The sequence below is a fragment of the Anomaloglossus baeobatrachus genome, chromosome 2 (genome assembly GCF_048569485.1).
Source record: "Anomaloglossus baeobatrachus isolate aAnoBae1 chromosome 2, aAnoBae1.hap1, whole genome shotgun sequence".
Classification (NCBI taxonomy): Eukaryota; Metazoa; Chordata; class Amphibia; order Anura; family Aromobatidae; genus Anomaloglossus; species Anomaloglossus baeobatrachus.
The window spans coordinates 559,370,755-559,383,678 of NC_134354.1; the positions used below are offsets into that span (position 1 = coordinate 559,370,755).

The following is a 12,924-nucleotide window of genomic DNA, read 5'->3' on the forward strand; positions in this document are numbered from 1 at the left end:
GACAGCAGTCAGTCGAGCAGTAGTAGTGAGTGAAAGAGGAAAGAAGTGCCTAGAGCTGGATCGTGTAACGGTGACCTGGGGGCACAGGAGAGTGGTCGCCAGGGCAGGTACACCCGAGTACCGCTGTGAACAGAGCACCAACTAGCCACAGGGCCCTAGGTCAGACATCAGTTTCATACGGTCTGGCAAATATCTGCACAGTGAGGGGACCTCCACGGACCTCACTGACTCAAAGATCCAGGGGCATCAGCAGTAAAGCAAGGATAAGAGTTTGGGACACAGACCAGCCCTACAGGGTCCACACTGCCCGCCGTACGGACAAGGAGACTGACACAAAAAAGGACTGTCAGGCCCAAAATGCTCCACGCTACGGGGACCCAACCACACTGAGTGTGCCAGGGACAGAGCAACTGATTCATCAACTGGCACTGGAGCTACAGGGACCTGAACCAGCCGTCCGAGGGTCAAGAGTGGGTAGAGACTGTTAACTACAAACCACGGTGTGGCCTCCTTTATTACTCCATCATATATCTCCTGGGCTCAGCCCTACCCACGGAGGGCCTACCACAGCTGCCATTATCACCAGCCCTAGAGATAATCAACTCAGCAGCGGCAGTTTCACCATCTTAACCGCAACCCGCAGGTGGCGTCACACAAATGACTTCTTTTTTCGACTTCAAATGAGGTACTATTGTTGCGCCTCTTAGCAATTAACTACTGTGGAAACTACCTTGAGTGACACATTATATTTCAAACCAATTATCAATTAATCTCCCCTGTAAATACTCCCCATTAAAAAGCACCCTGGGCACGGGACCGGGCAATGGCCACCAAAGTGACATTCCCCAGTAGTAAACCACCCGGGACCGAGTACCCCTTTCCCTGGGCAACACACGTGCAATCTTGATCCACGTCTTGAACAGTCTAACCAATGCAAATCTATAGGTCCATGAAAATATTGGACAGCTCTGGGTCGCCATCCACTTTTCAAGGACTGTTTGATAGAAGTGTGAGAAACGTCCATCATTTGTTCTTATCATCTGAAAACACTGAAAATAAACACTGATAGTAAAAACTGACTCACCTAGCAACCTGATCAAAAACACTGATGAAACTCTGTCCTCTTTTATATAGAAAAAATCTCTGAATGAGCAATAACTTCGTATAAATAACCTGAATTTGTTTCCTTGCAGTATGGAAGACTCAGGGCTACAAGCAGCAGCTGCTCACATTCCATCTGCACTTTCTTATGTTTTCAGTTCCTCCATGAATCTTGTAACTCTGTTTTCTATCCTTATCTGATGAAGGTGCCATCTCCTCAGTTTACATGCAGACTTGCCATCCTGTGACTGCCTAATGATGCCAGTCTGATACAGCAGAGCTGCCTTATGTCTATTGTGTCTCCTGTAGGACGTGGTCCAGATTAGTAATCAGTGGTCCCCCCTCCTTGAGGACAGCAGCGCAGATGACAGCCTGCCCCCAGCCCTCCCAGCACACACCGTAGAGCAGAGCTGGAGGATGAGGTCCTCTGTCTGATCCCTGCAGCCTGCTCGTCCTCCACCCTGGGATCAGGGACTTGCTATGGATGCTGAGTGTTTGGAGTGTGTGCCCTGTGTGCAGCCTCAGCTCCCCGCTGCAGAGGAGGAGGACAGCTGGGAGAGAGCTAATGAAACTGTGGGTGATGAAGAAGGAGGAGAACAGCAGGATGTGCCAGACCCCGAGTCTGCAGAGACCCCTCTACTGGGGGACCATCAGAAAGGTAGGTGCATAGTGCCCTGACCCCATTCAACAAGCATCTTCTATATGTCTCCTCTTCAACCATCCTCATCATAGCAAGGAGCAGCTGGAGGAGTCAGAATGGCATCTACATCAGCCCAGTGTTTGTTGCTGTGCCCAAATAATGCCATCCACATATTACTTCATCTAAGGTCTATATATGTTACAAATGTGTATAAAGCTGGTATAATTCTAGAGGCTGAGGAATATGACCCACGTATCACAGGCTGGTGCAGACTACCTGTAGATGCCACCACAACTTAGTCAGGCACAGAGATGTAATGATGAGAACTGGCTAAACATAACATGGAGGCTGTTTCTGAACCATAATGATGGGCAAATGCCAAGCAGATGTACTACATATAGAAATGGACCCTTCCCCCACAATGAGACTCAATGTAGCATTCTGATGGCTTGTAAAGAAACTTTGCATTCCCAGAATATGGTATTTTATATTAGACATGGCCAGAAATAGTCAGCATTCAACATAAAATGCTAAACACTTTGTCTTTTAATACCTTATTCAACAGTTCAAAATCTGTCAATTCCTATTCCCCACAATACATACAGTGAGCTGACACCCTATTTCCAAAGACCCTCAATTACATAGTAATAGTGAGCTACCACCCTATTACCAGAGACCTTCACTAATATAGTAAGCGTGAGCTGCCACCCTATTTCCAGAGACCCTCAATAATATAGTAATCGGGAGCTGCCACCCTATTTCCAGAGACCCTCACTAATATAGTAAGCGTGAGCTGCCACCCTATTTCCAGAGACCCTCAATAATATAGTAATAGTGAGCTGCCACCCTATTTCCAAAGACCCTCAATTACATAGTAATAGTGAGCTACCACCCTATTACCAGACACTTCACTAATATAGTAAGCGTGAGCTGCCACCCTATTTCCAGAGACCCTCAATAATATAGTAATCGGGAGCTGCCACCCTATTTCCAAAGACCCTCAATTACATAGTAATAGTGAGCTGCCCCCCTATTTCCAGAGACCCTCACTAATATAGTAAGCGTGAGCTGCCACCCTATTTCCAGAGACTCTCAATAATATAGTAATAGTGAGCTGCCACCCTATTTCCAGAGACCCTCAATAATATAGTAATCGTGAGCTGCCACCCTATTTCCAGAGACCCTCAATGACATAGTAATCGGGAGCTGCCACCCTTCCAGAGGCCCTCAATAATATAGTAATCGTGAGCTGCCACCCTATTTCCAGAGACCCTCAATAATATAGTAATAGTGAGCTGCCACCCTATTTCCAGAGACCCTCAATAATATAGTAATTGTGAGCTGCCACCCTATTTCCAGAGATCCTCAATAATATAGTAATCGTGAGCTGCCACCCTATTTCCAGAGACCCTCAATAATATAGTAATCGTGAGCTGCCACCCTATTTCCAGAGACCCTCAATAATATAGTAATTGTGAGCTGCCACCCTATTTCCAGAGACCCTCAATAATATAGTAATCGGGAGCTGCCACCCTATTTCCAGAGACCCTCAATAATATAGTAATCGTGAGCTGCCACCCTATTTCCAGAGACCCTCAATAATATAGTAATCGTGAGCTGCCACCCTATTTCCAGAGACCCTCAATAATATAGTAATCGTGAGCTGCCACCCTATTTCCAGAGACCCTCAATAATATAGTAATTGTGAGCTGCCACCCTATTTCCAGAGACCCTCAATAATATAGTAATTGTGAGCTGCCACCCTATTTCCAGAGACCTTCATTAATATAGTTATCGTGAGCTGCCACCCTATTTCCAGAGACCTTCATTAATATAGTTATCGTGAGCTGCCACTCTATTTCCAGAGACCCTCAATAATATAGTAATCGTGAGCTGCCACTCTATTTAAAGAGACCCTCAATAATATAGTAATCGTGATCTGCCAACCTATTTCCAGCAGATAGAGACTTTTAGTTTTGGGTCTGATTCTAATATTTATTACATGTAATTAGCAGACGTAATTACTTTACCTTCCATCACACATATTCTTACTTCCTAAGTACCAGCTGGAGTCCTGACATATTTACATTGTTATTTTTCCATAATATTAGAAGTTCTTTTTTTAAAAGACACTTCAATATTGATGTTGACATTGAATTTAGATGGGTTAGTTCTGAGATTAATTGGCTAGTGGAAGAGTATATGGGGACATAATACTATATGGAGAACTACGTGGGGCCATAATGCTATATGGAGGACTATATGGGGCCATAATGCTATATGGAGGACTACATGGGCCCATAATACTATATGGAGGACTATATGGGGACCATAATACTATATGGAGGACTACATGGGACCATAATACTATATGGAGGACTACATGGGACCATAATACTATATGGAGGACTACATGGGGCCATAATACTATATGGAGGACTATATGGGGACCATAATACTATATGGAGGACTACATGGAGCCATAATACTATATGGAGGACTATATGGGGACCATATTACTATATGGAGGACTACATGGGGTCATAATCCTATATGGAGGACTATATGAGGACCATAATACTATATGGAGGACTACATGGGGCCATAATAATACAGTATATGGAGGACTATGTGGGGCACATTATGCTGTATGGAGGACTATATAGGACTCATAATGTTATATTGAGCACTATGTGGGGCACATTATTCTGTTTGGAGGACTATGTGGGGTCCATTATTCTCTATAGAGGACTATGTGGGGCCCATTATTCTGTATAAAGGACAATGTGGTGCCCGAGTCTAGGTTGACCAAGGGCTTGGTCCAAGTGCTTAATTGGCCCTCTTTGTATTTGAGTTTGACATCACTGATCTAGTGATATACCATTCTGGGGCATATCAGTGGGGGATCAATAAGCTAAGACTGAACAATCATAGAGATGCTGATAACTGATATTTACTGTCATATCTCAAAGACATCTCAAAAGTTGTTTCTACAGTGCTGGCCAAAAGTATTGGCACCCCTGCAATTCTGTCAGATAATACTCAGTTTATTCTTGAAAATGATTGCAATCACAAATTCTTTGGTATTATTCTCTTCATTTAATTTGTCTTCAATGAAAAAAAAATAAACAAAAGTGTCATAAAGTCAAATTGGATATATTCCACACCAAACATAAAAACGGGGTGGACAAAAGTATTGGCACTGTTTGAAAAATCATGTGATGCTTCTCTAATTTGTGTAATTAACAGCACCTGTAACTTACCTGTGGCACCTAACAGGTGTTGGCAATAACTAAATCACACTTGCAGCCAGTTGACATGGATTAAAGGTGACTCAACCTCTGTCCTTTGTCCTTGTGTGTACCACACTGAGCATGGAGAAAAGAAAGAAGACCAAAGAACTGTCTGAGGTCTTGAGAATCCAAATTGTGAAGAAGCATGAGCAATCTCAAGGCTAGAATTCCATCTCCAAAGACCTTAAAGTTCCTGTGTCTACGGTGTGCAGTGTCATCAAGATGTTTAAAGCCCATGGTACTGTGGCTAACCTCCCTAGATGTGGAAGGAAAAAATTATTTATTTATAGAGCACCATTGATTCCATGGTGCTGTACATGAGAAGGGGGTTACATACAGAAAACATATACAAGTTACAATAGACAGACTAGTACAGAGGGAAGAGGGCCCTGCCCTTGCAGGCTTACATTCTAAAGGATTTTGGGGAGGAGACAGTATGTGGGGTGGGGTGTTAACCCGTACTATCAGTCGGTGTCTGAATGAAAAAGGACTGTATGGTAGGATACCCAGGAAGACCCCACTTCTTAGGCGAGCTTTACACGCTGCGACATCGCTAGCAATTGCTAGCGATGTCGAGCGCAATAGCACCCGCCCCCATCGCATGGCTGATATGTGGTGATTGCTGCTGTAGCGAACATTATCGCTACGGCAGCTTCACACGCACATACCTGGTCGGCGACATTGCTGTGACGGCTGAACAATCCCTCCTTCAAGGGGGAGGTGCATTCAGTGTCACAGCGACGTCACCGTGACGTCACTAAGCGGCCGGCCAATAGAAGCGGAGGGGGCGGAGATGAGCGGGACATAACATCCCGCCCACCTTCTTCCTTCCGCATTGCTGGCGGGACGCAGGTAAGGAGATGTTTGTCGTTCCTGCGGCTTCACACACAGCCATGTGTGCTGCCACAGGAATGACGAACAACATCGTACCGGCAGCAGCAGCAATATTATGAAAAGGAGCGACGTGTCACCGATCAACGGTCTTTGACGTTTTTGCGATCGGTGATCGTCGCTCCTAGGGTTTACACGCTGCGATGTCGGTAATGGCGCTGGATGTGCGTCACTAACGACGTGACCCCGACGATATATCGTTACCGATGTCGCAACGTGTAAAGCCCGCCTTACCCCGAGACATAAAAAAGCCAGGCTGGAGTTTGCCAAAACTTACCCGAGAAAGCCTAAAACGTTTTGGAAGAATGTTCTCTGGTCAGATGAGACAAAAGTAGAGCTTTTTGGGAAAAGCCATCAACATAGAGTTCACAGGAAAAAAAAAGAGGCATTAAAAGAAAAGAACACGGCCCCTACAGTCAAACATGGCGGAGGTTCCCTGATGTTTTGGGGTTGCTTTGCTGCCTCTGGCACTGGACTGCTTGACCGTGTGCAAAACATTATAAAGTCTGAAGACTACCAACAAATTTTGCAGCATAATATAGGGCCCAGTCTCCCTCAGAGGTCATGGGTCTTCCAGGAGGACAATGACCCAAAATACACTTCAGAAAGCACTAGAAAATGGTTTGAGAGAAAGCACTGGAGACTACTAAAGTGGCCAGCAATGAGTCCAGACCTGAATCCCATAGAACACCTGTGGAGAGATCTCAAAATGGCACCCTTCAAATCTCAGGGACCTGGAGCAGTTTGCCAAAGAAAAATGGTCTAAAATTCCAGCAGAGCATTGTAAGAAACTCATTGATGGTTACCGGAAGCGGTTGTTCGCAGTTATTTTGGTTAAAGGTTGTGCAACCAAGTATTAGGCTAAGGCGGGCTTTGCACACTACGACATCGCAGGTGCAATGTCGGTGGGGTCAAATTGAAAATGACGTACTTCCGGCATCGCATGCGACATTGTAGTGTGTAAAGGCTCGATGATACGATTAACAAGCGCAAAAGCGTCGTAATCGCATCATCGGTGCAGCGTCGGCGTAATCCATGATTACGCTGACGCGACGGTCCGATGTTGTTCCTCGTTCCTGCAGCAGCACACATCGCTGTGTGTGAAGCCGCAGGAGCGAGGAACATCTCCTACCGGCGTCACTGCGGCTTCCGTAGGATATGCGGAAGGAAGGATGTGGGCGGGATGTTTACATCCCGCTCATCTCCGCCCCTCCGCTCCTATTGGCCGCCTGCCGTGTGACGTCGCAGTGACGCCATACGACCCGCCCGCCGGCCAGAGCGATGGTCGCAGAACAGGGGAGTCCATGTGAAGCTGCCGTAGCGATAATGTTCGCTACGGCAGCTATCACAAGGATATCTCAGTTGCGACTGGGGCGGGGACTATCGCGCTCGGCATCGCAGCATCGGCTTGCGATGTCGCAGTGTGCAAAGTGCCCCTAAGGGTGCCAATACTTTTGTGTGGCCCATTTTTGGAGTTTTGTGTGAAATGATCAATGATTTGATTTTTGTTTCATTCTTTTTTGTGTTTTTTCATTGCAAGCAAAATAAATTAAGATAATAATACCAAAGAATTTGTGATTGCAATCATTTTCAAGAAGAAACTGAGAATTATCTGACAGAATTGCAGGGGTGCCAATACTTTTGGCCAGCACTGTATATTCACATTTTCTATAACAATCAAAAAATATTTAAAACAATAGTTATATTCTAACAATTCTGGTATTGGCATCCATGAGACATTTTGGATATTCAGTAAATATCTAAGAATGAGAATGCTCATATTGTACATGTATGATGGCTCTGCGCTATCTCTATGGAAGTGGGCTCAGGAACTGAACCCGCTATATACAGTGCAGGCGCCAGCTGTGTATTGCAGCCAGCACTTGCACTGTATATAGCGGTAACTGATGTGATAAGAGCTAGTTGCCTAGTGTGATATCGGCACATTTATTACATATCCAAGACAGGTTAAAGTACCCTAAGGGGACTCAAAAAATGTGAAATAAACACTTAAAACTAATTGAATAACTAAACAAAAAGTATTAAACATTAAAATATGCCATTAACTTAGCGACCATGTGAATAATTTTGCCTTTTTTTTTTTTTTACCATTTACCGCACAATGAATTAAAACCATTAAAACAAAACCACCATTAAAACAAAACCCAAAAATCTATTGTTTGTTTTTATTTCTCTCCATATTTTTTCTGCACTTTGATTTTTTTCACCATTTTGGGTACATTATAAGGTAAAATAAATGGTGTCATTCAAAATTACACTTTATCATGTTAAAAAAACAAACCTCATATGGCTATGTTGAGGGAAAAGTAAGAAAAAAAGTTGTAAATAGGTGAGGGGTTAATAAAAAAAAAAGCATAACATGTAGGGGGACTGTTTTTTGTTGACTTCTATCCTTGTAATATGATTTTAATAAAAAATTATATTTTTATTTAGATGTCATATGTAACTCCGAACAATCTGTCCAACCCCTCAAGGCATGGACTCCCACTGTCTACTCCTGTTTTGGTAAAGAATATATCTGGTGTGCAGGGTATGAAATTATTATTCAGGAGTCCATTGAAGGCTACGGAGGAGTAATATGGCCAGCAGTGAGTAACACAATTATGTATTATTTATCTGCACTTTGTATATTCTTACAGTATTTTTTGATAATGTATTGTGCACTTTAATAATGTAGTGAAGTAGAGCGGCAGGCTTAGGTTATGTTCACATGTTTTGTAGCGTTTTTTTAATACTTATTTTTCTGTAAATTAAAAGTTGCTTTTTACAGTACCATCAAAAGCTGTGAGATTTCAGAAAGCCCACATACATGTGCGTCCGCTGCATTTTTCTGCTTTTTTGGGGAACAAAACAATCTGTATTAAAGATATGCTGTAGATAAATGTCATATACAAACTGCACCAAAAATGCAACACAAAAGCAGCAAAACCTGCTTTTTGTAAGCAGCTTTTTTATTGCCAAGACAGCAGGTTTTGGCTGCAGAAAAAAGCAGCAAAAGAGCAACATGTGAACATAGCTTTAAATGGGTATTTTCAAGATGTTGAGCAGCACACAGCTTTCTAGTTTCTGATGGGGTGGGCAATCCTCCATGAATGACAGCTTTAATGAATAGTAGAACTGTAGTATTAGTACAGGGGTGCATGACATTTTTTGGTCCAAGGCCACATCACCATATTGAATCAATCTCAAGAGCTGTAAATATTTTAAAGGGCTACTTACATGAACATATCACCAGAACTATGATCAGTACATTAATACATCACCAGTAGCATGTTTTGAGTAATTGAGGATGATTTGAAGAGTTTCTGCTCCATAAAAAATCATTGTGAACACATGCTAACTTGAACTGAGTTTTTAAAGCAGAAACTCACCAAATACTCCTCTTAACCTGAGATCTCTAAATTTTGAGGCTTTTAAGTTTTACTAAGCTATGAAGCACGTTCTAGATTGCTAAATGTGTACAAGAGCAGAACCACCAACAGCACATGTATGTGGAGCCAGAACCACCATCAGTTCATTTACGCAATACCAGAACCACTGACAGTACATAAATATCTCTCATGTTGCACCTCACTGTGTACTGTACAAAATACTGTATCTGCCCAAAACACCCCCCTCTCGATAATGACCCCCTCACAATGCCTCTATTACTAAAATCCCCCACACACATTGCCTCTCTGTAATGTCCCACCCACACTGCCCCTCTCCTTAATATCATCCACACAATGCTTTTCTCCACAATGGCCCTCTCCATAATATTCCTCCACACTACCCCTCTCAATAATATCCCCCACACACTACCCCTCTCCATAATATCTCCACCACACACTAAATCTCTCCATAATATCTACCCCCCCACCCCACACTGCTCTATTCATATTATCCCCCCACACAGCCCCTCTCCATAGTGTTGTCTTTCACTAAAGGCCACTTTACACACAGAGAAAAATCTGCGGCAGATCTGTGATTGCAGTGAAATTGTGGACAATCAGTGCCAGGTTTGTGGCCGTGTACAAATGGAACAATATGTCCATGATTTTAGTGCAACCAGAGATCTGCCAAAGATTTATCTCTGCGTGTAAAGTGGCCTTTACTCTCTCAATAACGTCCCCCCCCACACACTGCTCCTCTCCATAATGCCACTCTCACACTGACCCTTTCCATAATATTCCCCCACACTGCCTCTCTGCTTAAAGTCCCTATTCCATGCTACATTATGCTCAATAATATCTTGTAAATGTCCACAATATCCCACATATCTCCATAATATCCCCCATAGCTCCACAATACCCCCACAGCTCCATAATGTCCCCCACTGCTCCATAGTATCCACCAAAGCTCCATAATACCCCACAGCTCCATAATTTCCCCCACTGTTCTATAATATCCCCCACTGCTGCATAATATTCCCCATTGCTTTATTATATCTCCTGGAAATTAACACATTAACAATCCTGAAACACATTTTATCTGCAGCTCCTCCTGGAGTGCTTACTAGTCCCTGCTATGTCCTCTGCGACCCAGTGCCAGCAGCAGTGTGATGAAATTAGTAACGTGCAGAACTCATCATACTGCTGCATCTTAGGGCTGGGATTATAGAAGCTTCTATGCTCTGTGTTCCTTAGCCCCAGTCCCGGCACCACAGTGTTCAAATGTATTCACGTCTTGAAGACACAAATATAGGAGAAAGTTAGTCAACGTCACCAGGCCCTGCGGGCCATATCAAACTCCTTGGTGGACTCTACTGTACTAGAACTATAAAGCTCAGCACAAGTTCTGGTAGAACACATTCAGCCATGGGTGGCTTGTTCTGGAGTCTACACTGTTATCACTTCTACGTATTTTAACATAGCAATAATAGGCTATGTAGACAAGCATACTGGACTAAGCGCTCTTGGAGAGCAAAAGGCAGGGAGAGCAGCGAGCCATGATTAATAGACCTGCTGTCAAAGCTGTTGGCAGGTAATTTATAACTGCATCTCTTCAGAAGTTGAGAGAAGGGAAGGAAAGGGACGGCGGTGAGCAGCTAACTGCTGGGCTGAAGAGAGCTGACTTGAATGTTAAGAGTTAACCCATCCCCAAGAAGGTAGCTACTGCACACTCTGGGACAGGTTCTGGGAGCCATGCTCCTTGGAAACCAGCTGTACACTATAAATTATAAAAGCTCTCTTTGCAGGCGAATGAAAGCAGATAGAAAGCAAGTTATTTGCAAACTTGCTTATTTTTATTCTAACTACTTAAGGCTATGTTCACACTAGAAAAATGATTTTTCTTAAGAAATTTCTTAAGAAATTTCTTAAGAGTGCACCTGTGTTAAAAAACGCACCAAAAACGCACCTGCGTTTTTGCCGCGTTTTCGGTGCGTTTTTGGTGCGTTTTCGGTCCGTTTTTGGTGCGTTTTTACCGCTGGTTGCTCCCTGCGTTATTGTGCCAATTATCTATGGCAAAAAACGCAGTTAGCTGCAGAAAAGAAGTGACATGCTCATTCTTTTTCTTAAGAAAATCTACTGAAAGAATTTTCTTAAGAAAAAAACGCAGTGTGTGCACAGCTAATTTTTTTTGCCATAGGTTTTGCTGGGGAATGTCTCCAGAAAGGTTACAAGAATTTCTCAAGAAATTTCTGCAGCAAAAACGGACCCAAAACGCAGGTAAAAAACGCAGTGTGTGAACATAGCCTAAAGCACTTTAAGAACAAAAGAATACCTCTTTAATAAAGTGATAGAGCAGGATTGGATTGACAAAAATTTACACAGTGAAGTCCAGACTAAGCTTTCAAAATATGAGCCATACAATAACAGAAGACGAGAGGATTAGAAATTGGGGTGCTATGGGAGATCTTTGGGCATTTTGAGGACTTATGTACTGCAGAACCTTGAATAATTTCTGTTTCTATAACTAGGCAGTAAGGCTCTTTCCACCATTTACCTCTAGATTTCTTTCCATAACGAAACACTACTATATTAAAAATACCGACACTCCTGCGGTGCTGTCAGCCACATTCTCCTCCCTCCTTTACAGGCAAGACTCGTGAGCGCTCTTTTGACACCCACAAATCATGAGTCAATGCCTGGACTGTGGGAGTTGTATGTAACTGCTAAGAAGAAAAATCAGGAACAAATGTTCATTAGAAAGGTTTAAGTGATTTATTTCACAAAACATAATAGAACATTTCAATGGCTTTTCCAGCTGAGTAAAACTATTTTGTTCCTGAACTACTGGATAGCAACAGGCAGATATAATGGAAAGCTTATGATTCATTTTATTTAGGGGCTTGAAATGCCAGGTTCCATCAACACTGGCAATCCAGCAGTAAAAGTCGAGATTAACTAGAATTAGTCACAAATCTGACATTTCGGCAACAGTCATGTTGACACGATCTAAGAAATAAGTAGGGAAAATGAGGCCAGAGTAGGAAATAAAGTGTAAGCAATGATTAATAATAACAACCGGCGGTGGACAAACCATATGTGCAACCTGTGCAGCTGTATAGGGGCTCAGTAGATTCCTCATTCAACGTATGTGGATTGCTCCTGTTTATCCAATGTGGCATACAAGGAAATGGTCTTATGAATTCTAGCCATGTACTCAAGTGCAAGATACCAATATATTTTCTTTTTTCATGGAGGCCTTTGGCTCTGTGTCTGCTTTTCATAAAGAATTCCAGTACTTAGTCTTTACTGCTTTAATAAGACTTCCAGAATAGGAACAGGACAATCCTAGTGGACACACAGGGTCTATAGGCGCAGATGATTTCTGAGTGTAATGATAAAGTCTTGAATGAACCAGCTTTACTTTGTCACATGTATTTTTTTTCCCACTGGGCCAGAAGGCTCTAGCTGGTGCAGTAGTTTGACATGTACAAGTGCATCTCAATAAATTAGAATATCATCAAAAAGTTAATTTTTTTCAGTAATTCAAGACAAAAAGGGAAACGCATATATTATATAGGGTCATTACACATAGTGATCTATTTCAAGT

The 12,924-nt window shown here is 42.8% G+C and overlaps 1 protein-coding gene across 1 annotated transcript in view; it reads left to right on the forward strand.

Moving 5' to 3' along the window:
• Positions 1 to 1,375: 1,375 nt before the first annotated feature.
• The window catches only part of LOC142291844 (protein-lysine methyltransferase METTL21C-like), a 38,892-nt gene continuing 27,343 nt past the window's right edge, over positions 1,376 to 12,924 (forward strand). Inside the window, exons 1-2 of the mRNA XM_075336695.1 lie at positions 1,376 to 1,759; positions 8,380 to 8,534. Coding sequence (XP_075192810.1) covers positions 1,582 to 1,759; positions 8,380 to 8,534 — 333 coding nt within the window. The 5' untranslated portion in view covers positions 1,376 to 1,581. The remainder of the gene's footprint in view (positions 1,760 to 8,379; positions 8,535 to 12,924) is intronic.